This window comes from Telopea speciosissima, chromosome 1 (assembly GCF_018873765.1).
Source record: "Telopea speciosissima isolate NSW1024214 ecotype Mountain lineage chromosome 1, Tspe_v1, whole genome shotgun sequence".
NCBI classification, from domain to species: domain Eukaryota; kingdom Viridiplantae; phylum Streptophyta; class Magnoliopsida; order Proteales; family Proteaceae; genus Telopea; species Telopea speciosissima.
In genome coordinates this window covers 74,699,333-74,719,232 of record NC_057916.1, presented here as the reverse complement: position 1 = coordinate 74,719,232, position 19,900 = coordinate 74,699,333, and the positions used below count along the sequence as shown (strand labels likewise).

The following is a 19,900-nucleotide window of genomic DNA, read 5'->3' as shown; positions in this document are numbered from 1 at the left end:
AACGCGAGATGAAGAGCTAAACCAGAGACAAAATGACTCTTTTTTTTATTTTTTTTATTTTTTTACTGTCCTTGCCTAAAGGTTGCTTCAGGGTTGAGGTTGTCCACCCCCACCCCTTGGTTCTCTGGGATCTTCTCCTCACGAGAGACATGGTCATTGACCCTGCGACGTGAACTCTCTGGAGGAGGTGATCTATTCCCCTCCCTCGGGGCATTGTTGGTGGAGGGAACGGTCTTCCTGCGTGCCATGATTGATCAGTGATGGAAACAAGCTAGTAAAGGTGGTGGCTAGCGTCGTTCCCACAGACGGCGCCAATCTGTTGCGTCAAGAAATCGCTCAGCGGTCCTTCGAGTGTCGTAACCTGCAAAAGACCCTGGGGTGACAAAGGAGAACCAGTGTGGTTCCGGCCTAGGACTCTCCGATGCCTAAGTTTGATCTCTCTGAGCAAACAGATGGATAGTAGTATTCAATATGAGTTTTTTTATGTCCCCTGACGGGGCTGTGTACCTTGCCTTTTATAGTAGTGTATGGCGGTGTGGAGAGTCCCAGTTGATGTAGAGTGTCTGCCGTAGGTGATAGAGTCCCTGGGTAGCAGGGCTCATCCTTGATAGGTTATCTTCCCGTGAGACGTGGTGTCACGGTAGACCTGGGAGTCGTCTTCCTGAGAGACATAGTGTCCTTGATTGACTTGGTATCCTTGATGGATAGACCTATCTACGTGGTAGATGAGGTTTTTGGTGCATGAGTTCGTTCGGACTACTTGACTCGATAGGCGGTGGCCTAGAGTCCTTGGTGATGCGATCTGTGCCTTGTTGGTGGTGACTGCCGTGTTCGAGGGAGATTGTGCCCGGGGATGACGTGTTGGGGGAAGCCGTGCCCGGGGATGAAGTGTTCGGAGAAGGGATCTTCGTCCAAGGGGTTGGCGCCCAAGGGTGGCCATGCCCATGGGTGTTGGTGGATGGTGCTTCACTGACTCTGTCTTGGCCCACTTTTCTGGGTCGTGCCACATGGCGATCTCTGATTGGTTGGGGTGATTTTGGGTGTATCAATTTGGAAATCATCTTTAAGAAAAAAATGTGAAATTTATGATGATTCTCCTCTTGTCTGCGGCCAACATTTCTTCATAATCGTATCGAATCTCTAGTTTCAGCTGTAATTGAAGTGTAATGTTTCTTGCTTTCTATTTGCAGGTCGTGTTGTAGCAAGTACTGGCATTAGTTTCTCATGTATGTTTAAAGACCAGTAACTTTGGCATTCCATTCAGACCGAATGACAAAATGACTATTCACTTGGTGCAATAACACAAGTTCAGCCAACTTCGTCAATTAGTGAAGTATCTCACTTCCAAAGATGGAAGAAGAGGTTTCCAAATACAATTCTGGCAGACTTAAAAATGACTTTTGACTAGGTGGAATAACGTGAGTTCGGTTGTGAACTTCATCAATTAATAATCTTACTTCCAAATGAAGAAAAGGTCACTGTTTCTGATTGTGCTGACTAAAGCCAAACATGCAAGAACTAGGTTGATAGGAAGGCACTTTTAAGGACTGTGGGACTGAATAGTACCTCTTATCGGTTCAACAGGGATCAATGTCTGTACTCGGGATGAAGTTTGTAATGAATGGCATACATACTTAAAATGATCGAGTATTTTCACTGCTGTGTATTTTTGCCTGGTGGTGTATTTGGCTAGTATATTCTTTTAACTTATTTTTTTCTTCAGTTTGTGAATCATGCTTGCTGTGTTTGCTTGAAACCATAATTATCTGCCCATATGAAAGTGGTGCCCATTCATCCTCTTCCCCTTCATGTAGATCCTTCCATCTGTTTGGACCTTTCCCTGAGGAAAATACCCGAAAGGGGGGTTGGGGTACCCGAAGTCCTCTTGTTTGTGTTTGAGGTTCAAATCTGTTTGAACACCCTGGCTCCTAGCCTATTCCTCCATTTTAGACGCTTTCTCGAGTATCTTAAGGACATCTCCCAGTTGCTTCTCTGTCGAGATTGAAGAATTAAAGAGACTCATTTTCCGCCATTAGCATCAAAGGTTAGGTATTATGGGTAAGTAATATTTCATCTTGTTTCTGTGAAACTACTTAAATGGATCTGCATGATCATACCTACTAACAGGATTGTATAGATCTAAAACAATCTTCAAACGAAATGTAAATGTTGTGTAGTTACAAGCTGGTATTTTAGAACAAGCAGTATTCTTTTTTTTGTTTTTTTGTTGGTAAAGGAACAAGCATTATTCACTTTCACAATATACTACTGCACTTTACCACAAGCACATTCACAATGGGTGAAAATCCCCTAACAAGGCTGGAGAGTGTGTGGTTGTTTACAATCAGCTATACCCTTGTTTATGAGGTCAAGAGGGAGCTGCCCTCCTTAATGAGTACAAACACACTGCCACCATCACCCCTGGAGATGCATAGTTCGTTGTCGAGATATGTGGTGAGTTACCATGACTAGGCATTGTTGCTGGTGATGGGGATCTTCAAGGGTGGTTGACTGGAGATGCTTTTCACAACAGATGAAGCCGTGTCTTGAAGTGAGGTGATCTGGCCTTTAAAAGAGAAGGGGGGGGGGGTTTGTTGAGGTCAATCTTCTGCCCCAGAACATCCAACGCTTTCTGGTGTCTCAATGGAGTCCGTTAACTGTGGCGTTCCAATGAGGCCTTCTTCGAACTTGATCTGCAACACAAGTTTTAACAAATTAAAAATCTTCCCATTCTCCATTGGGGGTCAGGTGTTGGCAGTTTGTCCTCCAGCCAGGGTTGAGCTAGGAATTTTATCCACGAGTTAAGGTTTTAATTGTTCAAGATCTGATTCGAGTTGAGTTTGGTTTTGAATTGGGATTGGGATTACTGTTATGTATAACTAGTTTGGATGTTGAATTTATCCCTTCCCTTCTCTGAAACTTTTAAGTCACAAATCACTATTTCTTCTCAAACTTCGTGACTTGTTGAACCAAATGACTTAGAAATACTATTGTTGATGCTCTCTCTAGGAGGGCCTTGTCCTATGTGAGGAGGACAAATTGGCCTTTATCCGATTTCTGTCTGTTTGAAGATGGGAGTGTATCTCAACTGGCTTTTTACCATAAAAAATAAAAAAAAAACAAAGGAAACCAATTGGTGCACTATCTAGTGGCTCTTCTAACCTTAACTGAAAAGTGGGTGTAATATGTATGGTTCGTTGGTTATGTGATTTGGGAATGCATTGGCTTTTGTGGTTTAGGGTTTTAGGTTCTTGAATTAACCTTGCCATTTGGGTTTTCTTCTAGCCTTCGAAGCTTAAAAATTTAGTGGATGAGTCTTGGCACAATGATTAAGTTGCATTAGTGCAACCGTTAGGTTGCAGGTTCAAGGAAACAACCTCTACCTGAAGCGGGGGGTAAAGTTGTGTACATTTGCCCCTCCTTGACCTTGCATTGGGACGCTCTTCTTTTTTTGGCTGGTTTTAGACAATTGGGATAGTTTCTTACCGATTTTGTTCCAAAGGGGGACCAATCCCAGAATCGTCTTGTATAATAAATGGGGTGAAAACTAGGATCTGATCCAGTTTAATAACTAGATGGTCCGGGTCAGGTACCAGTTCTTGTCCTAGTTCCTTAGTGGTTCTAGGTACTCCCAAGTCTCAAATCCTCAAATACAAGTGTTTCTTTGTAATTATGACATTCCAGTCACTTAATAATTCTAGGCACTTGAAAGGACACAACCATCAGTTTTCCTTTGTAATTACAACGTAACTCTTATATAAATTGTAACTATTAAGTATTAACTAATCTTAAAGGGGATTTTCTATTGACCACCCTTAAGATGTCAAATAATTTATAATCTTATATTTTTGCCATCTTAGTATAATACATTTTTTCTTTCAATGAAGGTAAAAGCTTGTCATTTGACATGCGTATTAAAAAAAAGGTGTAATACACTAATAGCTATTGAGAATGACATGAGGATAAGTCACTTTCAAAATAGTTTGAAAACCATTTTTAAGTCAACTTAAAGAACTTTTAAGAATAAGACAAGGGGCAATAAGAAAGGAGTTACATGTCTATTTTGAATACACCTACAGAACTATCATTGAGAAAATCTCAATCCTAAATAAGGGAAAATGAATGTTGCTTGGTCGCATGGCCTTTGCGGTCAGAGTGTCAGACACAGGAGAGTGCAAAATTGCCTCCCCATCCTTTGTGAAATTAAAAATCTCATCAATGTTGATGTCCCTGCGCATACTCTCATTGGCCTCCGCATTGGTGCAGGAGCCATGCTACCAAGCAACGATATGTTACCATAAGTAAATATGCATCTTAAAGGTGTCCTAGCTATTCTGATTCTAATTGATTCTTTATTAGTCTTTCAGTTCTAGGCCCATTGGGAAATCCATCCTATAATTCTCGCATTTCATTTGATAATCCGTTCTAAAATCAACACTAAATTGTTCCATTCAATAATGGGATGTGTATCAATTCCAAATTTTAATGGGTCGATTCTGAAATGGTTCCCATTTTTGTCCCAAATTAACACCCTTACCTATGTTTGTTGTCAAGACATGAAAAGAAAAGAAAAGAAATATTTTATATACTAAGTCATAAATCATGATAACACGATGATTGATTTATATATCTATTTCTCTACCTAGGGGTGAATAAAGTTGGGTTTTTAAAACCCCAGTCCAATCCTGAGTCCTCTTAGCTTAGCCTAAGCCTAACCCGATCCTGAGGTCGGACTGAATTATCTCAGCCCAGGCCCAACCATATCGGGCTCAACCCAGCCCAGCCCAACCGTGATTGACCTTGATCGAGCCAGGCTGGGCTAGATTGGCCTGATTGACCCTGATTCTATGATTAAAAAAATAAAAATAAATAAAAAAAGAGAAACATGCTCGGCATCACATCTTGAACACATACAGCTTTGCGTCACAATTCTATAGAAAATGAAAGCCTCTAGTGACAAATTAGCTTACAATTTTACCCCAAACTTCAAATGTTACATACTTTTGTTAAACTTTCGTTAAATAGACAATTACACTCTAAACAAAAATTATAAAACTAAAATCATTATCTAACACAGGGCTGGGCGGGCTCAACCCAAGGCCTCAACCCAGGGTTGGCTTGGCCCGACCCTGACCCGGGGCCTGAAAATTTCAACCGTAACCAACCCTCAAAGTTGAAAAATCTAGCCCATGCCCTATTCGGGCTCAAGGCGGACCAAACTTACCCCCTAGTCCCTCCTCAGTAAGAGAAGAAAAGGAAGACAGATATTAGAAAAATAAGAAAAGAAACATGACTCACCCAACTCAGAAGATTTTGAAAAAGACGAGTGAAGTTGAAATACCTGATTTTCCAACTACAATCCAAATGATATTGTATATGAAAAATTCTTCTATATATAATCTCTCTATTTTAACATTACTTTTTTTCTTTTTGCATTTTATTTTTAAAATAAACAATAAAAATCTTATTTTACAGGAAAATTTAACTCTAGATCTTCCATGATGCCTGGACCACATGCTGAGGGCTAAGTGAGTTTTGGAGATTTTTCAATCAAGAGTCATCATATTAAAGTTTAAAGTTTAAACAAAAGTTTACAAATCATTAAAAAGTTAACAAAATTCGAGTCCCCTTCCCTTTGCTTTGATTCCTCAAGGAATAGGCACATTGTAGCATCTTATCTTTCTATCCGGTTTGATGCCACCCATCCATAGCCCAACTTGACACTATTTTCATTCACCTTGATCTTGTTTCGTACTTTTGAGATTTATTTCATTTTGGGTGTTTTTGATTTGTAGTGTGCTGCCATTGTTTGCGGGCTTGTTTCTTTTTTGTGATGTATTATACTACCCTTTGATTGCGGGATTTTTTTCTTTTCTTTATCTAATTTTCCATTCACTCAACAAAAATAAAAATAAAAATAAAAATTTATCAATAATCATTCTAATACACGAGGTGATGAGATTTTCATCCTCTCATTGGTCATTATAAAAATTCTCCCACATGTTTTGTTGCACGTGACATCAAGTGGTAACATAAAATAGTAGTAGAATGAAGAACCCCTCTTATTAGCTAGTTGGACGTCCTAAGATTCTAAACCCTAAACCCTAAACCATAATTATCAAAATCTCATATTTGGATACTTTTATCATTAATATGTCTTAAGAATCTTTTAATCTAAACCATAGTTCTCTAATCTCATGTTGAAATAATTTTTTTTTTAATAATTATATATGTACACATCTCACAGTAATGAATAGCAGTAGAAATCATTAATTGAAGCAATGATTGATTAACCAAAGTAAACCATGAGGAAAGGAAAAGAAGACAAATCAATCAAAACCAGCTAATCAGAGATTAGTCGCGCAAAACTCACGAAACCCATCCTCATTTGTTATCAAATTGACTAAATTAAAGTACATGAAAGAATCATTAGGTAAGGTTTAGATACCGTTATGCGTGGACTAATCCGGTGTTGCCGTCATTTAAGAAACACTGCTAATATATATATATATAATTAAAGATTTAGGGTTTAACCTAAATATGTTTCTAAGTAATTATTGAAAGGTAGAAGAACACTATGGTTGGTTTCTGTTCTAACGTAACAACAATGTTAATTGCTATAATAATAATGTAATTAGATGAAATAACAACAATGATTCAGTTCGTTAGTTATGAAAGCTAAGTCTTAACTGAATTAAAGAGAAGTAATCTTAGAGAGAGAGAGAGAGAGAGAGGGGAGGAAAAGCCACCTTAACCACTCCCACTGAAATTGAGCTATGAGTATTGTCGCAAGAGATACCAACAGCTCCCGTGTCTCACGTTGACACGTGGCCAAATATGGCCACGTGTCCAAGTGTTCCTATCGTGAACATTCTCTCCTTGATCACCGTATTATAATCAATAATCATGGAGAAAAGTTCTCTGTGGCGACACAGGGGCCACACTCAGATGCAGAGGGGATGAAATGATCGCTCTGCCCCCAATGAAAGGCAGAAATCCTACCCTGATATGCCAATGGGCACTCTCATTGGTTGTCGCGTGTACATGGCCTCTACGCTCCTCCATAGAAAACGCTCTCCCAATAATCATACATACACCAGTTAGGGTTACAACAAGGTCAAGATGGGTTGGACTCTTTAACACCCCATCCCAACCCTGAGTCCCATAGCTAGGCCCAGGCCTGGCCTGACCCTGAATCAGGGCTTGAAAAATCCAATCCTGATCTGCCCTCAGGGTCAGGTCGGGTCGGGCTGATCCTATTTGGCCCTGATTATTATGGGGACTTGGGAAGGGGAAGGCATAGATGCATGGGTTGGGCTAGGTGGGGGAGAAAATTATCAATTTTATATAAAATATTATAATAAAATATATTATATCACTTAGTATCTTTATATATAATATATTATTTAACAAAATATGTTTAAAGTTTATATATATATATATATATTTTATAGTATAACTTAAAACAGGGTTGGACCGGACTGCTTAGCCTGAGACCTCAATCTTGGCCCGGCTTGATCCTGATTCAGGGCTAGAAATTTCCAACCTTGACCCGCCCTTAGGGTTAGAGTATCTCAGCCCAAGTCCGGTTCGGGCTCAGGGCGGCCCAAGGTGGGTTTGGGCCAACAGCTAAAACCTGCACCCTGTCACCAGCTATTTGGTTCTTGAGATTGATCCAAAGTCCTAGGTTAATTGCTTTGACTTATTGGTCAAAGTTTCTGATGCTGTCCTTTATGTCAGATCAGGTGGGGTCAATCGTCCGACAAAGAAGAAGGATGGGGTTCACCTACACTATTAATTTAAAACGAGTGTACATTATAAATAGTATATATATAGGGTTATAGGATCAGAATTGAAGTGCTGATATAGGGAAGGTATTATGCCTAGAGATTCATGTTCTATATTTCTTTCTTTATTTGTGATTCAACTCATGAGCCCATAGGAAGGAAAGATATATATTACAAAGTGATGAGGTTGGGCTGGGCCCCATGCTCCATAACGATCCAATCCGTATCAACTTTGATTAGTTTGGGCCCACTTTTTCCCTTTCCATCTATGGCAGAAAATCAGAATCATGGCTAATGATGTGGGGAAAGTAACATTTTCAAAGGGTAGTGAGGGGGAGGACTTAGGGACCACACTCCTCCCCCCCCCCCCCCCCCTCTCTCCTTCCCAAGGCCCAAGCAAATGGGCTTCAAAGGCCCAGTGGGCCCACGCGCTTATCCTACCATTCCTACGCTCCTTTTTTCAAGTTAAAGTAGCTCCGCGAGCTACCTCATTATGATATGTCACTCCAAAATAACGTTGCATCTTTGAAACATAATGATGTCATCATATGAAATTTAAATAGAAACCAGACAATACGATGACGTCATAGTGTAGGGATGGTGTGGTGGGGCCGTAGGAAATAGAATAGAATCAAAGGGGAGAAATACCACAATAAAGTAGCTTGCGATCTACGATAAATTGACACATTAAATGACCCAAAACAGAAATTAAGGCTTAGCCGTTGGATTCTATAAGGTAGGCCCAGTCAGAAAGTCATTGCTCACCTTAAAGGGTCAAAGTTGTGGGTTGGTCAGCGGATTTGATGGTCATTGATGTTCCATCTCCAAGGAAGTTATGAATTCTAGTTGTACTGCAAAGCAGAGTAAGAGAGCAGGTAGGTAAAGTAGGACTTTTAGACTTTAAAAGGTAAAGGATGGGTAGAGGGATGATATAGTATAGATAGGGGGTTAGGGTTTTAGTTACATGATTATAATGCAATACCGTCCTTAGCTAACTTATTTGTTTGTGTGTTGGGGGTGGGTGGGTCCCACTTGCCAATTAGGTCAAATAGTCAATACATGATTACATAAATGGGGTCTTTGGGTTTGGTTATAAAGTAGACAAGTAGGTGGAGGTGTGGGATCCACCGTACGTCGACTAATTCAGAAGTGTTAGATGGAAACATGCATCAAGTAGGGTCTAGCCGTCTAGGAGTGTATAATACCACATTACCACTACTTTACTAATAATTTATAATGCTAAACTGTTGTTATTTAAAATACTAGGAAAAATGATGGTCATGTTGTTGGTTTTATGTTTCTTCTCTTAATCTCTTCTTCCTGGGGATATTATCTGTATTCTTAAAATTTTTGATTGTCCATTTATTTCCCTAGTGGAGACTGGAGATGGAGTCGTGAATCTAGAGAGAGTTTCGCTGTATGCGTTGAGTGGCAGAGTACGAGACCAAGTGAGCGGTAGAATCTAGAGAGCGAATTGAATTCCAAGTGATTGCTTGGTAAGTAAGTGACTTAAGGAGTGTACGATTAAAGAATGTTAGGTTTCCAATCAACTAGAAAACTTTAGTCTAGCTTTCTGAATCGAAGGTTGCAAGATCATTAAAATAGTAATGTAATGGAATTGTTTCAGAGGTCTAAACCCAGAGCTAGGTAGCTTATAGTTATTATCTATATGAGTTACAAAAAAAAAGACGAGAAAATGAAGGGTTGAATCCACTACCCCCACTAGGGTTGATGTTGAAATATCATAACAAAAATTACTTAAATGTCCTCATGAATCTTTTTTTTTTTTTTTAGATTAATTCCTTTTTTTAAGTGCTTATACTATATCATGAATTAATTGATAAGAGTATTTTAATATTATGAAATATTATTAATAGAATTATTTTTAAGCATAATCGTTATATCTAGTCTGCACTTTGCAATTTTATCTACATCCACATCTGATTAGCTTTCAAACGAATTTCTGGAAAGCAATTTTTTGAATATGGATTCCCCTAAGGCTCCGTTTGTTTCGGTGTAAAATTTTTCACGGTAAATTTTACTTCGTAATTATAAAATTTTACATGTTGAAAAGTTTTCTAATATTTGTTTCCATAAAAAAACCAAACACTGCAACACTTACCAACATTTAAAATCTTACATCTAATTTTTTTAAGTGAAAATTTTCAAGTAAAAATTTTACATCAAAACAGACGGAGCCTAAACAGATAAGAATACAAATCGAATAAGTATTTTCGACTATCCATTTACATTCATGACATTCTATCTCCTCCCTAACATGTGAACCATGCGGTGGCTTCTCCTGTGCTCCCATTTACTTTATAAGGGATTCCATCCTGCACAAGTAATGTCTCGATCTCTTGCCCTTCTTTTAATATAAATAAAGGAAGCTAAGTCAGATGTTTTAGTGTCAAGGCACGTGACTCACAGGTTATGGGAGCGTAATTATTCGATTAATTAATTTATTTGTGGGTTTATGAGTAGGAATTAAGTTGGGAATTGGGATTCCTTATGTTTTGTTTCCTCGTAATAATTCTTTATTTTTTTTTTTCGAAAAAAAGTCCTTTTAATAATTATGACTTTCAACATTCTCGTACAAGTCTCTAGATTAGTAGACTCTCCACCATATAATACTGACTCCCTCCATTGGCCCATTTGGACCAACCGATTTATGGGTTGGAGAGAGATGGAAAGAAAATTACTTTTTTTCTCTGTGAGAGATAGAGACTTTTTGAGGCACTTTATATGGAAAGAAAGTCATGTAATGGCCTTAATTTGGGGTGGAGGGTCCATAAAATCATGTGAAGGAACAGTGGACGTAAAGATTAGTAGCAGCAAATGGTATTTCTTTTCTTCATATGATGAGAGAGAGACTCGGTCTTGGCTGGTTTCATTTTGTTTGTTATCGTTTCAAGATCCCATAGTCTTTGCAAGCACAGCTCATGCGGGATTTAGGAAGAAGAAATATCGGGAAATCTCTTCTGATGTATTTTGTAGGAGTCGAACATTTGACCTCTCTACTCTGATACCATGTTTTTTACTGTTTCACCTAAAAACTAAAACTTTTAAGAAAAAAAAACGACGTCAATATATACATCAACACACTTACTATCACAATATGTGTAAAGAAATCTATACAAATAAAATGGTCCTAATAATATTTAGTTTAACATGCATGATTGGTTGATGCTTCTAAAAAGGAAACATTTTGAGAAAGACCCGGATCGAATTATGTATAAGAAAACTCTTAAAAACTTTTGGATTCAAATCCATAAGTGTGATGATCTAAAAGTATGAAAGTGGGGAAGTTAGATGAGTTGATATTTGATGTTTCAGCTTCAACTAAGGATGTGCTTCTCAAGTGATTGACTCCATGTTTGAGGTTTAAGGTTATGGAAGTCCAAATATGAGATCTAGAAGTTGATCTCAAACATCCAATTTCATCATCAATGATATTGAATAGGGAAAAAAAAAATTATACTTCCACAACTTAATAAGATGATCAAATAACATCCCATCAGCTATCAACACTTCAAATTTCCTAAACAGTAGGGCCCATTTTTTTGGTGGAACTGACCCACTATGCACATGACAACTGTCCACTTTTCGCACTTCAGATATATGAATGTGACATAAAAAAAACCCATATTTCAAATTTTTTTTTTTCCTTTTCAAAGGTCATAGTAAGCTGCATGGTTATCAGGAAATTGTTTTTCTCGCATGAAAGAAACCTAGTCATTTCTTTCTAGATCGAGTTTTCCTTAAGTCATGGTGAAGGAGGAATTTTTAATTTTCTGTTTCTATGTCTCTCTTTGTTTCCCATACTTTGCTTCTCTTTCTGGTGTCTATGGATGGAATGTGGAAGGGTGGTGGGATGGGCCAGTTCGAAAATAACTCATTCCTACAACAAAAATGGTAAAAATGGAAATAAATAGACAAGGAGATTAGTAACTCAAGAATCAAACTATGAATATGGTAATGAACATTGGAAATACAGTTTAATTGACAGACATATCAACTCTTGTGTTGGCATCTTAGCTACCTAATTCCCCAAATAACACACCCACTATGCATTGATTTTGCAAATTATGTTAGCTAAATTAGGCATTTTCTACCTTAAATTCACAAAATAAATTAGGAGAACTATGCATGTCAAACCAAACTGTGAAATGTGTAGCTATGGTTTGTTTGTGAATGCACCTAACACAATCATTAAAGTTATAAGAAGAATTCTTTCGAAAATACGGACAAGCTACAAACCCGTTTCGTGAATTATAGAGCTAATTCCGGCAATTTGTCAATATTAATTCATTAAGAAGGTCTGGTAAATAGCAAATTAAGCTAAACTGCAAGGTAGGCAGGTATGGTTTGTGTAATTTCTTCCATGCATAACCTTATTTGGGAAGGATTTTGGGGGTGTGGGGGGGGGGGTGGGGAGGGATTTATTGTACTAATATATACTCTTTGAATGCCCATTTGCACTGTTTAAACTAATTTTTGAATTTATGTGGAACCACATTGCTCTTGGTCTTTGTTTTTCTTTCCACATTTAGTTTTGAGATTTGGTGATTGATATGAATCAAATAATTCCTATATAAACTTTTTTTCCCTTTCCGTTTGAATAGAAATGCTTCAAATACAATTTGGGAAGGTGAAGGGAAGCATATAAAGTTGTAAAAAAACCGAAGGGGTTGTTGATGTAATTTACCCTTCTCGTGAGGGCTGTTCTAGAACTAACCCTTAACTTTTTTTTTTTTTTTGGTAAAGGAACTAACCCTTGACTTAAAATGTGGTAAACTAGTTATACACTGAGCCTTGCAAAGCTTCCCAGAACTGACTTAATAAGGAGAAAGGATAGGTGAAAGTACTGAAAAATACATTTTTATTTTTCCTCCTCTCAATATGTGAGGCTTCAAATTAAAAGAAATTAATGGAAGTTGTGGTGAGAAGAAGAGGGAGAGGGAGATCGAGAATGGAAAAGGAAAGGTTAATTAGGGAGCGTTGAAAGGGGAGGAAAGATTCTTGTAGAAAGAGATTGTCATCCTATACTAATCATTATATCTCCTTGGCCCTTTTACAAAAACAAGAGGGTGGTGAAGCACACATACGAGTGAAAAAGGCTTTTCACTACCAAAAGAGAGAGAGAGAGAGAGGTCCCTTCCCCACCCTCTACCCCCACCCTCATCCCCACCCCCCAAAGTTGGTGAGCAGTCAGCATTACTAAGCCCTGCCGACAGCAATTGTGTCTCACACAAATGAGTATCAATAACTTACCATTGCAAAGCTAAACAATAAATATAATACACTACTTCTATTCATTCATTGTACACACTTATCATCAAAAGTGAGAGAACCACTTGATTTTTCACCTTTTACCCCCATATACCCATTTGGTATATTTTTGTTCACTCACTTTTTTACTGTTTTTACTGTTTTTGTAGTTGGATGAGAGGATCTGGAGTCCATCAAAGCAAGCAGCCAGCCATGGTTTACACACACACACACACACACAGAGAGAGAGAGAGAGAGAGTTTAAACAGATTTTCTTGGGTTCCTATCATAAGAGTATAGTGTCTTGCAATCTCAAGTAGGATTACCATTCAAATAAGCAAGAAAAAGGACAAGAGGTTTCAATAATTGGAAACAGTGCTTTTCTAGTAGGAAGAATTGGAAGTGAAGAGCCTATACTTTGTAAAGTGAGTTCAGAAAATTAATTTTCTTTTTGTCACTTTTGCACTTTACATTAATTTATTTCTTCCCAATTTTCTGTCATGGGTTCTCTAGGATAAAATCAAAACATCTCACACCCAACAGTTTTGTCTTTCAGAAATACATTAGCCCAACTTAAATTGCCACACTTGACAATAGAACAGAGGAAAAAAAATTTTAAGAAATGAAAAGAGGAGGTATATCAAGGAGTTTATTACAATTTTTTTTAAAAAAAATTTCTGAAACACAAAAACTTAGTGTGAAAGAAATAAAATAAAGAAAAATAAATTGCTCAGATGGGCAAGTCTGTCTCTGAGTATAAATCTACATCAAATCTGTAATCTGTAAAACTGTAAATATACAAACACATGAATGTGAACATATGCAGTGAATTTAGATTGTATCAGAAGCAGAAGCAGCAGCCGCCGAGGAATGGTTCTAAACTCAAGCTGCCGTGAACCTGCGAATCAGCTCAGATTTGTTGCAGAATCGGCTATCGGGGAATCTTCCTGCTCCCAGATGGAGACAGACCTCCTCTTGCTTCAGGTCCTTTCAAGACCCTTCAACAATCATGACCATGTTCATGGACAACACCACCACAATCCCAATTTTCAACATTGAGAACAAAAGTTGAAAGGGCCCAGCCTAAGGAAGGCTGAGATTACGAGCTTTGGAATGTTTAAAAGACAAGTCATCCAAAGAAGGACCCCCTGAGTTCCACTTTTTCTTTGACCATGACAAACAAAGCTTAGAGATAGACGTCCACTGCCTTCATGGTGGGTCTCCACTCGCTTAATACAGATACCTCAAGAGATATGAATAAGATAGAACAGGCAATATGGTTTCCTTTGGCTACAAAGATCTGCTCTCGGATCCTTACAAGGTTGACCACAAAGTGACAAGTCTGGTTTGCCATCCACCCAACCAGCTCTAGCAAAATAACCCATCTGAAAAGAGACTCAAAGACTTCCCATTTCCATATCAAGACCGTTCTATAGTGTCCTTGGCAACTTCCTCTTTTTCAAGCTTACTCAACAATTCCCATAAACAAACCATGTCTCTCTCTCATGTTGGCCTCTCCAGTCCCCTGGTATCTGTCACTTGATTCTATCATCAAAAAGCTTCATATATGTATATATATAACAAAATATTCAATATCAGTTCAGTAGTATAAAACAGGTTATCATTCTGCACTGTTGCAGAGCAGATTTGCTACAGATCACCAAAAAAAAAAAAGTTACCATCATATTCTAGTCATAAAAAAGTGAACCCATAAAGGGCCTCGATTACCTTATGTATCACTATCTGATCAAATTATCATTATTGATTACCCAAAAATATTTCTACTTATGATACCATATTGCAGATTGAAAAGAAAGAGAAAGCCCAGCAGACCAACTTTAAGTCTTCAATAATAAAAGATCAAGATAAAAAAAAGAAACAATGCAATTTCAAATAATTTTTCAAATATCAATAGAAACAAAATTTTAAATAAGAGACTTCAGAGTAGACAAAACTGAACATTAGATGCCACTTTGATTTAGGGTCTTTAGACAAATGTGAGTGGATCCTGGACAAATATGGTAAGATGACCTCCCAAAAAAAGTAGCAGCAACCTTGCCTGGTGAGGAAGTTCACTAGATCATAAGATACTGTGGTCCATGCAAGTACTGGTGTTGATCATTGGTACTGAACCTGAATTTGTGAGCCCATCCCTATTGTTTTGAGTTAGAAAACAAGTCTATTTACTAAATAAGGAATGACAGGAAGAATCAACAAAAGTTCCTAAGATCAAAATGTTGAATATGGGTTACTCTTTGATAAATCCCATTCATCTGTTCTTCAAATCGTTCTGAATTCGCCATAAATTGGCGAAAATGGACACCTGAAACACTACAGGGATGATCAGCTGTGCCTCCTACATACAGTGGAATGATTTCTTATTAAAGTAGAATGATCATGTAACAGTCAGATAACAGCCTCACTAAAGAGCAGAAGCATGTTGTTCATATAAAATTCTGAAGTACAGCAGAACTAGATGGCAAATTTCTTAAATAAATCTAAAAACCCATCAAACTGAATTGTGAGACCAGGATACTTCAAAATTAATAATAATAATCATAATAATAACTTTCCCGAGTTACCCTGGAAACACCAAAAAGGCAACTATAGCATGGCAGAAATTTGGCAACTATAGCATGGCAGGATTGGATCAAAGAACTAAACCAAGATTTTAAGAGCCACAAAAAAAGAAAAAGGGGGTGGAGGTGGGAAAGGATATATTAAAGCCTCTAAAGCTCTTAGAGCAGTCTATAAAAGTTGGAAGCCCTATCAGCCTTCTTTCTACATTATATCTGGTCTTGACAGATCTATCTCACTGGCTGAGTCTAGCTTCAATCTCTACAAGAATCTTAGCCATCCAAAATGCCTCTAAGGAACTTGTCTAGCATCTGTCAACACTCTAGCTTCTACTCTAGTAGGTGAATGCCAATCTTTTGAAAGATGGCCAAAGCCAAAGGACAGAATTATAGTTCTTTACAGCTCAGTTCTATATGAATTAAACATACAATCATGCCAAAGAGAAACAGCTACTAAACATTCACATGATCAATGGTCAATCCTTAGCTAAGGTTGTCGGTTACGGAAACCCAATAAGAATGATAGATCATATTAAATCACAGTTTCAGAACTTCAACCAGAAAGAGAAAGAGAAAACCTCCTCTTCATAAATATTATTTTTCCCAAATTACTCTAGAACCCAAAATGTTACAACATTTTTTCCTGTTCTGTTCCTCCACCACTCTCTATCTTATAAACAAGGAGAGTTTCTTCTTTTCTGCAAACCCAATAACCCAACACCATTGCTAGGGCAGGAGACAACTAATTCATTTGAATCATGAGGCATGTGTGGCAGTGATAATCCATAATTCAATTTCTTCCCACCCCACCCTACTTCCCCAAAATCTTCTATCGAAAAGGGTAAGTAAACAACAAGGACGAAAAGAAAGACTAATGGAAAGAATTCAATAAATCCTACAATTGAGAATTCTACAATGTAAAACAAAAATGTTACACGGAGGATGGATCAACAAAGACCTCATTGAGCACATCATCCTCACCATTTGCTGAAGCGAACAACTCCACATCCTTGTCCTCCTCGTCGGAAAACTCTCGCCTTTCAAGCTTGGAATGGGCTGCAATGAATATCATCTTCTGAGCCCTTTCCATGCCTGCCCTTGAGTGCCCATGGGAGCACACCCACCTCATGAATGACCAGTTGCACTTGAAACCGCAAGATGTTGCATGGAGGAAAATGAGCCTCACTGCGACTTTCCCCAATGACTTGAATTCGCTGAGGCATGTTTCCCACACCAATCTACTGCTTTGCGGATTTGCAATTTTCATCTTCCCTGTCGTTGGGTCTCGCTGCTTAACTTGGACAGCCTGTGCATACAGTGGGTCGAGACCTTCTGACCTCCACTTCATGAGCTCCATCAGTGCAATATGGGCTTCCTCCCTGGATACTAAGCTGGTTATGAGCTTGTCCACATCCTTCTCCTGCTCAGGTGTCAAGCACTTGAAGGGTGGGAGGTACTTTCCGCTTGTGTCCTTCACCAAGTAGAGCGGGTCAAGTATGAAGGCAGCTGACCAAGCTGGATGGTAGTTCTTCTTGAACCTCTTTTCAATTACCTTCTCCACAGGTCCTTCTGGAATGTTGAATTTGGCACACCATTCCTTCAGTTTTGTCCTCAGCTCCTTCCAAAGCGGTAGGCATTGTCCGACCAACGGTCTCTCTGTCTCAATCTCCTGAGCCATCCCTTTGATCAGCTTCACAAGGGCGTGAATTGCCTCTAAGTCAGTCCAAAACTCCATGTCTTCAATCATATCGGCCACCTCCCTCGCAACTGGGTCTTCCACGCATGCAATCTTATACGATTCATCTAACACAACCGACTGAAGTGCCCTGGCAGAATTCATAATGTCCTCCAACATGGCATACACAGAAGCGAAGTTCTTAGTATTCTCAAACTCAGGTGGGGGAACCCGAAGCAAACCCGAGTGTTCAAGCTCCTGCAATTGGTATTTCTGGAAGCTGTTCCGAACTTGAGACTGGGAGTTAAAAAAATTTGCAAGCTTTAGGCAGTTGAGAGTAACAGTCTTGAATAGTGGAAGCTCTCTGCTGAAGTCCTTGATAAGGCTAATAAACCCCTGAAGCTGACAAGAGAGGTTAACCATCCAATGGTTCTGATTCTCTAAATTCCTCAATGCCTTGGCCTTGAACTTGTCAGCAACGATCCCCACACAACGTTGCACTACACTCCCACATATGCCCGTGATCGTCTCCCACAGAATCTCTTCGGCATACTTGGACGGAACAAGGCCGCTACTGAACACTGCCTTCTGATACACGCTGGTTCCATTGGGGAGGTTCACCGTCAAATTCACCAAGTTTTCTCCACCAACAAATCCCGATTGCTTAGGTTTCCATCCATCAGAGGCAACTTGGAAGAACATCGCATCCCTAATCCTCGCATCTGACTCGGTCTTGGCTTCTTCAAACTTGGCATCCAACCTGGTGCCCGCAAACTCCTTGCGAGAAACTGCGGGCAGACCCACCTGATTAAGGAACGCTCGGAACTTGGGATGTTCGAGGCTTGAGATGGAAACGGCACCACAGGACTCATACAGCCAGTCGGCGAGGAGATTCAAAGCTGAGTCAATCTGGTTCTTGCTAAGGGTCGGGCATGGGGAGGTCTTGGGACTCTTGAGCTTCTTCACGCTATCCTCTAGCATAGCGAGAGCACCCAAGTCTTCCTTCCCACCCGACAGCATCAAATGCTGCTGCTGAGGTGGAAGCAAAGGCGCTGCAGAAGTCGTAGTGGCAACCACTGTTGCGGAGGAGTAACCGAGGTCGGAGCACAAGCGGGAAGGGTCGACCATGGCGAGTGGTGGAACCTGGTAGGAGGGAGTCGCGCTGCCGCCGCCACTGCCACCACCGCCGGAGACGGTGGAAGATGCACTGCGTTTGCGGTGGCTGGGGTAGTGGTGGTGAGTATGAGTTTGAGGAGGGTGAGACGAAGGGGAAGCGAGGGTAGTGATGGGAGGAGGTGAAACAGAGGATATGGGTTTCGGAACGGAACTGAAATTGGGGCAAGTACCCCTCTTGAGATGTTCAGAAGCAGTGCGAGATGGGTTCGAAGCAGAGAACACAGCATCGCACAGCGAGCACCGGAGCTTGACGGCCTTGGGGAGACCAGTATCGGAATTCTGAACCAGCATGGGTTCCAGGTGTGCCCAGTACCAAGCCCCTTTGCCCTTTATGGCTTTGGTCCTCACCGTCACCAGCCCCTCATAGCGCTTGTGGACCGCCTTCGCCGTGAGGTCGTCTGCCGAGACTGGAACCGAGGACTCTAAAGGAGCAGTATTGGCAGTAGCAGCCATTGCTGATACTTCCCAGCAGAACCCAGTGACGGCGGAAACTAAATAAATAATGAATAATACTAAAGCGAGGTCCAGTTCAGTGTGAGAAGAAGAAAAAGAAACACAAGACAAGTTGAGAGGGGTAGAAGAAGCCCCTGAGAACACTTCTTGTGTTGTTATACTTCTTCTTCCATCATCCTCCTCATCATCGTCGGAACTTTGAACACTGACATCAACTCGGTGTAGACGGCTCTTTCCTTGCATTTAGAAGGAAGAATCCGCCGGCAGTGGCTGATATTCACTTCTGTGCTGGTTTTCCATGCCGGAAACCGGCGATCTAGAGAACTGATTAAAACTTTTTGACCCTGCTGCTTGTTTTTATTGCTGGGTCTTTTAGCTGTTTGTGGAGTAGTTTAGCTGGAGTTTGCTATGGAAGAAGAGGAAGTGAAGAGAGAATAGGAGAGAGAGAGAGAGAGAAGTTGAAAAAGAAACACTCGTAAACAAGTCAAGAGAAATGGGAGTCTGAAATGTTTTTCTTATTTTTCTCCCTCCGTGCCTCCCCCACCTCTCTCTCTTTCCTGATTTCTTACGTCCCTTTCTCTCTCTTACCCTGTTTTCTATTTGGAAATTTTCTTTTTTGTTTTTGGTTTTTCATTTATTTTTGGTTTTTTTTTCTTCCCCTCTTACAAATTACAATCTATTTTTTCTTTTTCTTTCTTCCTTGTTGTTCATGTGGGCTGTTCAAAGGAGTACACAGAGGGCAACATGGGAATTTAATAACATTCAAAGTTTTTTTTTTTCCCCAGTCTTAGGACAATGGTTGACCAACTCAGACAACCAAATGCCCTCAAAAGTTTTTCAGATGTTTGCGCAATCAGGTATGGCAGATGGGATGGCGGCTCTCTCTCTCTCTCTCACATAAGAGTTCAGACCAAAGTTGGGTTCTTGGACTAAACCTAGCTTTAGTGTTTACAAGTGAACTA

General features: G+C 39.6%; 2 protein-coding genes across 8 annotated transcripts in view; one reads left to right on the top strand and one right to left on the bottom strand.

The window, feature by feature from the left end:
* Positions 1–1,800, top strand: part of LOC122647682 — a 68,966-nt gene extending 67,166 nt beyond the window's left edge. For all 3 annotated transcript variants that reach the window (XM_043841057.1, XM_043841055.1, XM_043841048.1), the window contains one exon: positions 1,191–1,800. The gene's annotated coding sequence lies outside the window, so the exon portion shown is untranslated. The remainder of the gene's footprint in view (positions 1–1,190) is intronic.
* A 12,062-nt stretch (positions 1,801–13,862) lies between these two features.
* On the bottom strand, positions 13,863–19,390 carry LOC122669656. 5 transcript variants are annotated; one of them, XM_043866499.1, is made up of 2 exons: positions 16,616–19,390; positions 13,863–14,590 (listed from the first exon to the last, which is right to left on the bottom strand). In XM_043866499.1, exons 1-2 carry the CDS (start codon positions 19,179–19,181, stop codon positions 14,562–14,564), a joined length of 2,595 nt encoding a protein of 864 aa, XP_043722434.1. In that variant the 5' UTR covers positions 19,182–19,390; the 3' UTR covers positions 13,863–14,561. The 5 variants fall into 5 exon arrangements, with proteins under 5 accessions (XP_043722434.1, XP_043722412.1, XP_043722442.1 ...); XM_043866477.1 differs by having other exon boundaries at positions 13,863–14,583; XM_043866507.1 differs by lacking the exon at positions 13,863–14,590 and adding an exon at positions 14,595–14,617.
* Between the last annotated feature and the right edge of the window lie 510 nt (positions 19,391–19,900).

What these genes read in the sequence shown, in the direction of transcription:
- LOC122669656 (XM_043866477.1), bottom strand. Translation starts at nt 19,181, where the DNA reads ATGCAAGGAAAGAGCCGTCTACACCGAGTTGATGTCAGTGTTCAAAGT. An exon ending in GTTGTTCGCTTCAGCAAATG is followed by an intron (nt 14,584 to 16,615) that starts GTGAGGATGATG and finishes GACAGATACCAG; the next exon opens with GGGACTGGAGAGGCCAACAT.